Source organism: Gigantopelta aegis, chromosome 5 (assembly GCF_016097555.1).
Source record: "Gigantopelta aegis isolate Gae_Host chromosome 5, Gae_host_genome, whole genome shotgun sequence".
Classification (NCBI taxonomy): domain Eukaryota; kingdom Metazoa; phylum Mollusca; class Gastropoda; order Neomphalida; family Peltospiridae; genus Gigantopelta; species Gigantopelta aegis.
Window position 1 is genome coordinate 30,675,471 of NC_054703.1, and position 13,302 is coordinate 30,688,772.

At 37.0% G+C, this 13,302-nt stretch overlaps 1 protein-coding gene across 1 annotated transcript in view; it reads left to right on the plus strand.

Annotated features, from left to right (window-relative positions):
- LOC121373605 (atrial natriuretic peptide receptor 1-like) overlaps positions 1–13,302 on the plus strand; it is a 68,786-nt gene that overhangs the window by 40,399 nt on the left and 15,085 nt on the right. The window contains exons 17-19 of the mRNA XM_041500299.1: positions 3,096–3,267; positions 5,392–5,541; positions 12,183–12,306. Of these exons, the coding sequence (XP_041356233.1) occupies positions 3,096–3,267; positions 5,392–5,541; positions 12,183–12,306 (446 nt within the window). The remainder of the gene's footprint in view (positions 1–3,095; positions 3,268–5,391; positions 5,542–12,182; positions 12,307–13,302) is intronic.

Below are 13,302 nucleotides of genomic sequence, written 5' to 3' on the forward strand. Positions count from 1 at the left end.
TAGTGTCAGAGGCGGGGGGGGGGGGGGGAGCATTGTTGAGGATACACACACCTAAATATAATTAAGTGTTTAAAAAAATAGTTTGTTTTGTTTAACGACACCACTAGAGCTTATTGTTTATTAATCATCGGCTGTTGTATGTCAAACATTTGGTAATTCTGACATATAGTCTTAAAGAGGAAACCAGCTACATTTTTCATTTAGTAGCAAGGATATTTTTTTTATATGTACCATACCACAGATAGGCTATCACATACTTTGATATGTACCTGTCGTGGTGCATTGGCTGGAACGAGAAATACCCAAATGGGCCACCGACGGGGATCGATCTCGACCACGAAGCAGTCGAGCGCTGTACCGTTGGGATACATCCCGCCCCTAAGTTTTTAAAGTGACATTTGTTGTACCCTACTTGTTATTTTTACTTCAGAAAACATCCCAACATTTTGGTAACAATTAATCGTGTCTGGATTAATATAACCCAACCAGACGTATTTCAGCGTATACATGTAGGGAAGGATGTCCATATTTGATTTTACCATCTATTGTCCTAGTTCTACATTTAGAAAATAAAACATTTTAAAATCTCGTCACCGTAAAATGACCAACTACATGATATCATAACCACCACTGTACACAATCCGTTCAGAGATCAAATCCAACAATCCAAGGTGCACCATATGTATTTCTTCCCAGTGGTACAGCGCTCGCTCGACGCGCGGTCGGTCTGGGATCGATCCCCGTCGGTGGCCCATTGGGCTGTTACTCGTTCAAGCCAGTGCACCACGACTGGTATATCCAAGACCGTGGAATGTACTACCCTGTCTGGGGAATGGTCCATATAAAAGATCCCTTGCTGCTAATCAAAAAGAGTAGCCCATGATTGGCGATAGCGGGTTTCCTCTCTCAATATCTGTGTGGTCCTTATCTAAATGTCTGACGCTATATAACCGTAAATAAAATGTGTTGAGTGCGTCGTTAAATAAAACATTTCTTTCTTTCTTACTATATGATTAGTGGATTTATGTTTAGTTACATTTTGTGTTTTACATTGGGGTTCGTGTATACATGTAGATACATGTGTGCCTCCGCGCGTGCTGTTAATCCAACCTATTGAGTAGGTTACTGTTCTTATTATTATTACATTAAAGAGCTTGCAGTTGACAATGCATGATATTTTACAATCACCCTTCGTATAGGGCTGAACAGTACAGACTGTTATCCTGTGTATTTGTAGAGTTGGTCAGGAAGGTGATTCTAAGCGTTGGCTTAGTACTGACTCTTATGCTGTGTGTTTATAGAGTTAGTCAGGAAGGTGATTCTAAGCGTGGGCTTAGTACTGACTCTTATGCTGTGTGTTTATAGAGTTAGTCAGGAAGGTGATTCTAAGCGTGGGCTTAGTACTGACTCTTATGCTGTGTGTTTATAGAGTTGGTCAGGAAGGTGATTCTAAGCGTGGGCTTAGTACTGACTCTTATGCTGTGTGTTTATAGAGTTAGTCAGGAAGGTGATTCTAAGCGTGGGCTTAGTACTGACTCTTATGCTGTGTGTTTATAGAGTTAGTCAGGAAGGTGATTCTAAGCGTGGGCTTAGTACTGACTCTTATGCTGTGTGTTTATAGAGTTGGTCAGGAAGGTGATTCTAAGCGTTGGCTTAGTACTGACTCTTATGCTGTGTGTTTATAGAGTTGGTCAGGAAGGTGATTCTAAGCGTTGGCTTAGTACTGACTCTTTTGCTGTGTGTTTATAGAGTTAGTCAGGAAGGTGATTCTAAGCGTTGGCTTAGTACTGACTCTTATGCTGTGTGTTTATAGAGTTAGTCAGGAAGGTGATTCTAAGCGTTGGCTTAGTACTGACTCTTTTGCTGTGTGTTTATAGAGTTAGTCAGTGAGGTGATTCTAAGCGTTGGCTTAGTACTGACTGTTATGCTGTGTATTTGTAGAGATAGTCAGGCTCGTGATTCTAAGCGTTGGCTTAGTACTGACTGTTATGCTGTGTATTTGTAGAGATAGTCAGGAAGGTGATTCTAAGCGTTGGCTTAGTACTGACTGTTATGCTGAATATTTGTAGAGATAGTCAGGAAGGTGATTCTAAGCGTGGGCTTAGTACTGACTGTTATCCTGTGTATTTGTAGAGATAGTCAGGAAGGTGATTCTAAGCGTGGGCTTAGTACTGACTGTTATCCTGTGTATTTGTAGAGATAGTCGGGAAGGTGATTCTAAGCGTTGACTTAGTACTGACTGTTATCCTGTGTATTTGTAGAGATAGTAAGGATGGTGATTCTAAGCGTGGGCTTAGTACTGACTGTTATGCTGTGTATTTGTAGAGTTAGTCAGTGAGGTGATTCTAAGCGTGGGCTTAGTACTGACTGTTATGCTGTGTATTTGTAGAGATAGCCAGGAAGGTGATTCTAAGCGTGGGCTTAGTACTGACTGTTATGCTGTGTGTTTATAGAGTTAGTCGGGAAGGTGATTCTAAGCGTTGGCTTAGTACTGACTGTTATACTGCTGTGTATTTGTAGAGATAGTCAGGAAGGTGATTCTAACCGTGGGCTTAGTACTGACTGTTATGTTGTGTATTTGTAGAGATAGTCAGGAAGGTGATTCTAAGCGTTGGCTTAGTACTGACTGTTATGCTGTGTATTTGTAGAGATAGTCAGGAAGGTGATTCTAAGCGTGGGCTTAGTACTGACTGTTATGCTGTGTATTTGTAGAGATAGTCAGGAAGGTGATTCTAAGCGTTGGCTTAGTACTGACTGTTATGCTGTGTATTTGTAGAGATAGTCAGGAAGGTGATTCTAACCGTGGGCTTAGTACTGACTGTTATGCTGTGTATTTGTAGAGATAGTCAGGAAGGTGATTCTAGGCGTGGGCTTAGTACTGACTGTTATACTGCTGTGCGTTTGTAGAGATAGTCAGGAAGGTGATTCTAGGCGTGGGTTTAGTACTGACTGTTATGTTGTGTATTTATACAGGTAGTCAGGATGGTGATTCTAAGCGTGGGCTTAGTACTGACATATGCTGTGTATTTGTAGAGCTAGTCAGGATAGTGATTCTCAATGTGGGCTTAGTACTGACTTATGCTGTGTATTTTCAGAGAAAGTCGAGAGGGTGATTGAACGCGTGGGCTCGGCGTTTCGTCCCACTCTGAATACCGGAGATTGCCCAAGCGTGGAGTTGGCGGAGATGATATGCAGCTGTTGGGAGGAGGACCCAAAGGACAGGCCTGGCTTCTACACCCTCAAGTCCATCATCAGGAAACTCAACAAGTACGAACACGTGGAAATATAAGTCGAGAAACACACTACTGGGCCATACAGACGTTTTAAGTAGGGTGGGGTGGGGTGGTATTTAAAAAAAAAAAAAAAAAAATGTTTTTTATTACTGTTTTATTATTATTATTATTATTATTATTATTATTATTATTACTTTAGTTTATATAATTGTTTTTATTAATTTATTTACTTTATATATTTTAAGTATTTTTGTATTATTTTTTTTATTTTATTATTGTTTATGTTTTTACAAAATAAGGAATAGATTAGAATATTTGAATGAAGATGACATTATTATTAGTTATTATTATTATTAATTTTTTTAAATTATTATTATTTTAAAATTATTTATAGTTTTTTACAAAATAAGGAATAGATTATGATATAATGAATGCAGATGGCATTGTCAGTCTTTCGAGATAAAAAAGAACAATGTATTTTGAAATGTTTATCTTTTAGAAAGGTTACACATTTTCTGTTACTAATTCATTGCATATACTTACAATTTGTGACTCCCAATGTGTATTTTTGTGCTAGGGTGTCATTAAACATTTATTAATTTATTCTGTTACTAATGCAATGGTAAAATCGTTACTAAAGGTCAGACTGTGTACACACTTGAATTAATTCAACACCACTTAAATGGCTAGAACACCTTCCTTTGCCAGCTTACTTTATTTTATAATTATGACTGTTAAAACAAGGATTAAAATTAACTACGGTCTAGGATTATTTGCAAAAAAAAAACCCAGACAATATTGTCACAACATTGCTTAAAATGTAAAGGGCAGGATCTTATTTATATATTACTTCTCTACTGCTACAACCAAAGGAGACTATAGGTTTCGTATCCGACCTTCTTTCTATCTGTCCATCTGTTCCACATATAGTTTCTCAGATGTTTGGGTTTTTTTAAGCACTGCCTCAAGATTTTAAGCTGAAGTGTTATGTTACTGATACAAAATTTGATTGTCATAATAATTTACCAATTTTTCACAGAGTCATGGTCCTTGAACGTAGCAGTAGCGGACAGGAAAATGTGTTTGGTCCTGTAGAGAACATGTACACCTTTCGCGGTACTCTCAGAATGATTGGTTATTTCTACATTGATTGTAGAAAAGGCAACAAGGGAACCTCTTGGATAAATTGGTCCTCTAACTTAGGAGATTTGTCGTTCCTGTAGTCAACATGCACAGCTTTAGCAGTACTCTCAGAATGATTGGTTATTTCTACATTGATTGTAGAAAAGGCAACAAGGGCACCTCTTGGATAAATTGGTCCTCTAACTTAGGAGATTTGTCGTTCCTGTAGTCAACATGCACAGCTTTAGCAGTACTCTCAGAATGCTTGGTTATTTCTACATTGATTGTAGAAAAGGCAACAAGGGAACCTCTTGGATAAATTGGTCCTCTAACTTAGGAGATTTGTCGTTCCTGTAGTCAACATGCACAGCTTTAGCAGTACTCTCAGAATGCTTGTTCATGTGTTCATTGATTGTAGAGAAGGCGTCAAGGAAAACCTCCTGGATGACACGTTCCTCGAACGTAGGAGACAGGAAATATGTTGGGCCTTGTAGTAGACGTGTATTGCTTTAGCAGTACTCTTAGAATGCTTGTGTGTGTGTGTACGTGTGTGTGTACGTGTGTGTGTCTGTGTGTGTGTGTTGTGTGTGTGTGTGTATGTACGTGTGTGTGTGTGTACGTGTGTGTGTGTACGTGCGTGTGTCTGTGTGTGTGTGTGTCTCTGTATGTGTGTGTCTCTGTGTATGTGTGTGTCTCTCTGTGTGTGTGTGTGTGTGTGTGTGTGTGTGTGTGTATGTGTGTGTGTGTGTTCGTTGATTGTAAAGAAAGCAATAAAGGGAACCTCCTGGATAAATTGGTCCTTGAACGTAGGAGATAGGACATATTTTGGGTCCTGTAATGAATATGTATTGCTTTCACGGTATTCTCAGAATGCTTGTTCATGTGTTCCTTGATTGTAGAGAAGGCGAAGAGGGGAACCTCCTGGATTACACTGTCCTTTAACTTAGGAGATAGAAAATATGTTGGGCCTTGTGGTAGACTTGTACAGCTTTAACAGTAATCCCAGAATGCTTGCTTATTTCTTCACTGATTGTAGAGAAGGCGATAAGGGGAATATCCTGGATAACCTGCTATCAAGGATGGAGCAGTATGCTAACAACCTTGAGGAGTTGGTAGATGAACGGACAGAGGACTACCTGGAACAGAAAAAGAGGGCAGAGGATTTGCTGTGTTCCATGCTACCCAAGTATGTAAAAACTAAATAATAATAGCAACACATTGTTAAGTATTAAAATTTGTGTACACTGAACGTGAAAGAAGAGGACAAGACGTCTGCCTTCTGTATCTCTGTTATCATTGGTTAATATCCTGCTACCACTGTTTCTATTGGCCCGTTATCACAAGCACAATTGTACTATATTATCTGCGACAAATCATTTTTATACTGCACATAGTCTTAACAATGTTGTTATACTATATTTTGTGTGACAGGTCTTTTCTAAACTACACATAGTCTTAACGCTGTTATGCTATATTTTGTGTGACAGGTCATACCCATACTATACACAGTCTTAACGCTGTTATGCTATATTTTGTGTGACAGATCATTCCTAGAATACACAGTCTTAACACTGTTATGCTATATTTTGTGTGACAGATCATACCCATACTACACACAGTCTTAACACTGTTATGCTATATTTTGTGTGACAGATCATACCCATACTACACACAGTCTTAACACTGTTATGCTATATTGTGTGTGACAGATCAATTCCTACACTACACAGTCTTAACACTGTTATGCTATATTTTGTGTAACAGATCAATTCCTACACTACACAGTCTTAACACTGTTATGCTATATTGTGTGTGACAGACAATTCCTACACTACACACAGTCTTAACACTGTTATGCTATATTGTGTGTGACAGACCATTCCTACACTACACACAATCTTAACACTGTTATGCTATATTGTGTGTGACAGACCATTCCTACACTACACACAGTCTTAACACTGTTATGCTATATTGTGTGTGACAGACCATTCCTACACTACACACAGTCTTAACACTGTTATGCTATATTGTGTGTGACAGACCATTCCTACACTACACACAATCTTAACACTGTTATGCTATATTGTGTGTGACAGACCATTCCTACACTACACACAGTCTTAACACTGTTATGCTATATTGTGTGTGACAGACCATTCCTACACTACACACAGTCTTAACACTGTTATGCTATATTTTGTGTGACAGATCATTCCTACACTACACAGTCTTAACACTGTTATGCTATATTGTGTGTGACAGATCATTCCTAGAATACACAGTCTTAACACTGTTATGCTATATTGTGTGTGACAGATCATTCTTAGAAAAAACAGTCTTAACACTGTTATGCTATATTGTGTGTGACAGATCATTCCTAGAATACACAGTCTTAACACTGTTCTGCTATATTGTGTGTGACAGATCATTCCTAGAATACAAAGTCTTAACACTGTTCTGCTATATTTTGTTTGACAGGTCATACCCATAATATACACAGTATTAACACGGTTATGCTATATTTTGTGTGACAGATCGTACCTATACTAAACGCAGTCTTAACACTGTTATGCTATATTGTGTGTGACAGATCATTCCTAGAATACACAGTCTTAACACTGTTATGCTATATTTTGTGTGACAGGTCATTCCTAGACTACACACAATCTCAACACTGTTATGCTATATTGTGTGTGACAGATCATTCCTAGAATACAAAGTCTTAACACGGTTATGCTATATTGTGTGTGACAGATCATTCCTAGAATACACAATCTTAACACTGTTATGCTATATTGTGTGTGACAGATCATTCCTAGAATACACAATCTCAACACTGTTATGCTATATTGTGTGTGACAGATCATTCCTAGAATACACAGTCTTAACACTGTTATGCTATATTGTGTGTGACAGATCATTCCTAGAATACACAGTCTTAACACTGTTCTGCTATATTGTGTGTGACAGATCATTCCTAGAATACACAGTCTTAACACTGTTATGCTATATTGTGTGTGACAGATCATTCCTAGAATACACAGTCTTAACACTGTTATGCTATATTTTGTGTGACAGGTCATTCCTAGACTACACACAATCTCAACACTGTTATGCTATATTGTGTGTGACAGATCATTCCTAGAATACAAAGTCTTAACACGGTTATGCTATATTGTGTGTGACAGATCATTCCTAGAATACACAATCTTAACACTGTTATGCTATATTGTGTGTGACAGATCAATTCCTACACTACACAGTCTTAACACTGTTATGCTATATTTTGTGTAACAGATCAATTCCTACACTACACAGTCTTAACACTGTTATGCTATATTGTGTGTGACAGACCATTCCTACACTACACACAGTCTTAACACTGTTATGCTATATTGTGTGTGACAGACCATTCCTACACTACACACAATCTTAACACTGTTATGCTATATTGTGTGTGACAGACCATTCCTACACTACACACAGTCTTAACACTGTTATGCTATATTGTGTGTGACAGACCATTCCTACACTACACACAGTCTTAACACTGTTATGCTATATTGTGTGTGACAGACCATTCCTACACTACACACAATCTTAACACTGTTATGCTATATTTTGTGTGACAGATCATTCCTACACTACACAGTCTTAACACTGTTATGCTATATTGTGTGTGACAGATCATTCTTAGAATACACAGTCTTAACACTGTTATGCTATATTGTGTGTGACAGATCATTCTTAGAATACACAGTCTTAACCCTGTTATGCTATATTGTGTGTGACAGATCATTCCTAGAATACAAAGTCTTAACACTGTTCTGCTATATTTTGTTTGACAGGTCATACCCATAATATACACAGTATTAACACGGTTATGCTATATTTTGTGTGACAGATCGTACCTATACTAAACGCAGTCTTAACACTGTTATGCTATATTGTGTGTGACAGATCATTCCTAGAATACACAGTCTTAACACTGTTATGCTATATTTTGTGTGACAGATCATTCCTAGAATACACAGTCTTAACACTGTTCTGCTATATTGTGTGTGACAGATCATTCCTAGAATACACAGTCTTAACACTGTTCTGCTATATTTTGTGTGACAGGTCATTCCTAGACTACACACAATCTCAACACTGTTATGCTATATTGTGTGTGATCATTCCTAGACAGTCTTAACACGGTCATTCAGATCTAGAATACACAATCTTAACACTGTACACATTCCTAGAATACACAGTCTTAACACTGTTATGCTATATTGTGTGTGACAGATCATTCCTAGAATACACAGTTATGCTTATTGTGTGTGAACACTGTTCTTAACACTGCTATATTGTGTGTGACAGATCATTCCTAGAATACACAGATCTTAACACTGTTATGCTATATTGTGTGTGACAGATCATTCCTAGAATACACAGTCTTAACACTGTTCTGCTATATTTTGTGTGACAGGTCATTCCTAGACTACACACAATCTTAACACTGTTATGCTATATTGTGTGTGACAGATCATTCCTAGAATACAAAGTCTTAACACTGCTCTGCTATATTTTGTTTGACAGGTCATACCCATAATATACACAGTATTAACACGGTTATGCTATATTTTGTGTGACAGATTGTACCTATACTAAACACAGTCTTAACACTGTTATGCTATATTTTGTGTGACAGATCATTCCTAGAATACACACAATCTTAACACTGTTATGCTATATTGTGTGTGACAGATCATTCCTAGAATACAAAGTAACACATATTTTGTCAGTCTTAACACTGTTATGCTATATTTTGTGTGACAGATTGTACCTATACTAAACACAGTCTTAACACTGTTATGCTATATTTTGTGTGACAGATCGTACCTATACTAAACACAGTCTTAACACTGTTATGCTATATTTTGTGTGACAGATCATTCCTAGAATACACAGTCTTAACACTGTTATGCTATATTTTGTGTGACAGATCGTACCTATACTAAACACAGTCTTAACACTGTTATGCTATATTGTGTGTGACAGATCATTCCTAGAATACAAAGTCTTAACACTGTTATGCTATATTTTGTGTGACAGATCGTACCTATACTAAACACAGTCTTAACACTGTTATGCTATATTTTGTGTGACAGATCATTCCTAGAATACACAGTCTTAACACTGTTATGCTATATTTTGTGTGACAGATCATTCCTAGAATACACAGTCTTAACACTGTTATGCTATATTGTGTGTGACAGATCGTACCTATACTACACACAGTCTTAACACTGTTATGCTATATTGTGTGTGACAGATCATTCCTAGAATACACAGTCTTAACACTGTTATGCTATATTTTGTGTGACAGATCGTACCTATACTAAACACAGTCTTAACACTGTTATGCTATATTGTGTGTGACAGATCATTCCTAGAATACACAGTCTGCTAACACTGTTATGCTATATTTTGTGTGACAGATTGTACCTATACTAAACACAGTCTTAACACTGTTATGCTATATTTTGTGTGACAGATCATTCCTAGAATACACAGTCTTAACACTGTTATGCTATATTGTGTGTGACAGATCATTCCTAGAATACACAGTCTGCTAACACTGTTATGCTATATTTTGTGTGACAGATCGTACCTATACTAAACACAGTCTTAACACTGTTATGCTATATTGTGTGTGACAGACAGATCATTCCTAGAATACACAGTCTTAACACTGTTATGCTATATTTTGTGTGACAGATCGTACCTATACTAAACACAGTCTTAACACTGTTATGCTATATTGTGTGTGACAGATCATTCCTAGAATACACAGTCTTAACACTGTTATGCTATATTTTGTGTGACAGATCATTCCTAGAATACACAGTCTTAACACTGTTATGCTATATTTTGTGTGACAGATCGTACCTATACTAAACACAGTCTTAACACTGTTATGCTATATTTTGTGTGACAGATCATTCCTAGAATACACAGTCTTAACACTGTTATGCTATATTTTGTGTGACAGATCATAAACACAGTCCTATGAATACACAGTCTTAACACTGTTATGCTATATTTTGTGTGACAGATCATTCCTAGAATACACAGTCTTAACACTGTTATGCTATATTTTGTGTGACAGATCATTCCTAGAATACACAGTCTTAACACTGTTATGCTATATTTTGTGTGACAGATCATTCCTAGAATACACAGTCTTAACACTGTTATGCTATATTTTGTGTGACAGATCGTACCTATACTAAACACAGTCTTAACACTGTTATGCTATATTGTGTGTGACAGATCATTCCTAGAATACACAGTCTTAACACTGTTATGCTATATTTTGTGTGACAGATCGTACCTATACTAAACACAGTCTTAACACTGTTATGCTATATTGTGTGTGACAGATCATTCCTAGAATACACAGTCTTAACACTGTTATGCTATATTTTGTGTGACAGATCGTACCTATACTAAACACAGTCTTAACACTGTTATGCTATATTTTGTGTGACAGATCATTCCTAGAATACACAGTCTTAACACTGTTATGCTATATTTTGTGTGACAGATCATTCCTAGAATACACAGTCTTAACACTGTTATGCTATATTTTGTGTGACAGATCGTACCTATACTAAACACAGTCTTAACACTGTTATGCTATATTGTGTGTGACAGATCATTCCTAGAATACACAGTCTTAAAACTGTTATGCTATATTTTGTGTGACAGATCGTACCTATACTAAACACAGTCTTAACACTGTTATGCTATATTGTGTGTGACAGATCATTCCTAGAATACACAGTCTTAACACTGTTATGCTATATTTTGTGTGACAGATCGTACCTATACTAAACACAGTCTTAACACTGTTATGCTATATTTTGTGTGACAGATCATTCCTAGAATACACAGTCTTAACACTGTTATGCTATATTTTGTGTGACAGATCGTACCTATACTAAACACAGTCTTAACACTGTTATGCTATATTGTGTGTGACAGATCATTCCTAGAATACACAGTCTTAACACTATTATGCTATATTTTGTGTGACAGATCGTACCTATACTAAACACAGTCTTAACACTGTTATGCTATATTTTGTGTGACAGATCGTACCTATACTAAACACTGTCTTAACACTGTTATGCTATATTTTGTGTGACAGACCATTCCTACACTACACACAGTCTTAACGCTGTTATGCTATATTTTGTGTGACAGATCGTACCTATACTAAACACAGTCTTAACGCTGTTATGCTATATTTTGTGTGACAGATCGTACCTATACTAAACACAGTCTTAACACTGTTATGCTATATTTTGTGTGACAGATCGTACCCATACTACACACTTTCTTACAGGGACATTCCTGAGTTTGCAGCAGTTTTTAATGTGTTGTCGACAAACAACGACGTTTTTACGATTGTAATTACATATCAAATATATTTTTCCGCATAAAATATTAGTGGCATAAAATATTAGTGGCTAAACGTGTTTCTGATCATTCTAATATTTGTACTAGGTTAAATTCATGTTATTTCCTTTAAAAAAAACACCATTTTCGTACGTACAAGATTATTTGAAGACAAAATCCAGTTTGGGCTTCTTACAAATATTAAGACAGCCAGAAACACATTGAATATACAGACATTGATATTTTAAACAAGAAAATATATTTAATATATACGTTTAATCATAGAAATATTTTATTAGTCGGAAACATCTTTCAATGCAGCAAACTCAGGAATGTCCCTTTAACACTGTTATGCTATATTTTGTGTGACAGGTCAGTTGCCTACCAGCTAATACGTGGAGAGACGGTGACAGCGGAGACGTTTGAAAGCGTCACCATCTTCTTCAGCGACATCTGTGGCTTCACGGAGATGTCGGCGAAGAGCACGCCCATGCAGGTGATAACGTCATCACGGTTGGTTACATTGGAGTAGCCTGGAGGGGGTCACGGGGGCAATCGCCCTCCCAATCACATCATCAGTCACGCCTGTTTTTCCCCACAACACATTATATTTTGTAATGTTGCCCCATGACATGACCAGGGATGTGATTTTTCGGGGGGTTTTTGGATTTTAGCTTTTTGTTCAAAATAATTTTCACAAACTTTACTATTGACTTGATTTGATCTGAAATGATAAAAAATTTACATTTATATAGGTATGGTACAGAGGTTTAAGAGTTTTAACATCAGTTAAGTTTTTATTTTTAAATGCCTGTCACATTCCTCCATGACTTAACCTTTCCAACATACCATGCAACCAGATCAAACTTTGCAGCATATATATATTACAACTAGGTCAATAGTTACAACATACAGTACACCCAGTCCAACCGTTACATCATGCTGCACAATCGGGTCAATATGTACAAGATGCAGTACACCCAGTCCAACCGTTACATCATGCTGCACAATCGGGTCAATATGTACAAGATACAGTACACCTAGTCCAACCGTTACATCATGCTGCACAATCGGGTCAATATTTACAACATACAGTACACTCAGACCAATCAGTAAAACATACAGTACAAACAAGTCAATATTTACAACATGTAGTACACCCAGATCAATTGTTACCGCATACAGTACACTCGGTCAATATATAAAACATACAATACACCCAGGTCAGTGTTTACAACATGCAGTACACCCAGGCCAGTATCTACAGCATACAGTACGCTCAGGTCAATCGTTACCACATGCTGTAGACTCAGGTCAATATTTACAACATACACTACACCCAAGCCAATCCTTACCACATACAGTACACCAATATCAATCGTTACTGCATACAGTACACCTAGGTAAATATTTACAACAAAGATTACACCCAGGTCAATATTTACAACATACAGTACACGCATGTTAATATTTACAGCATACAGTACACTCA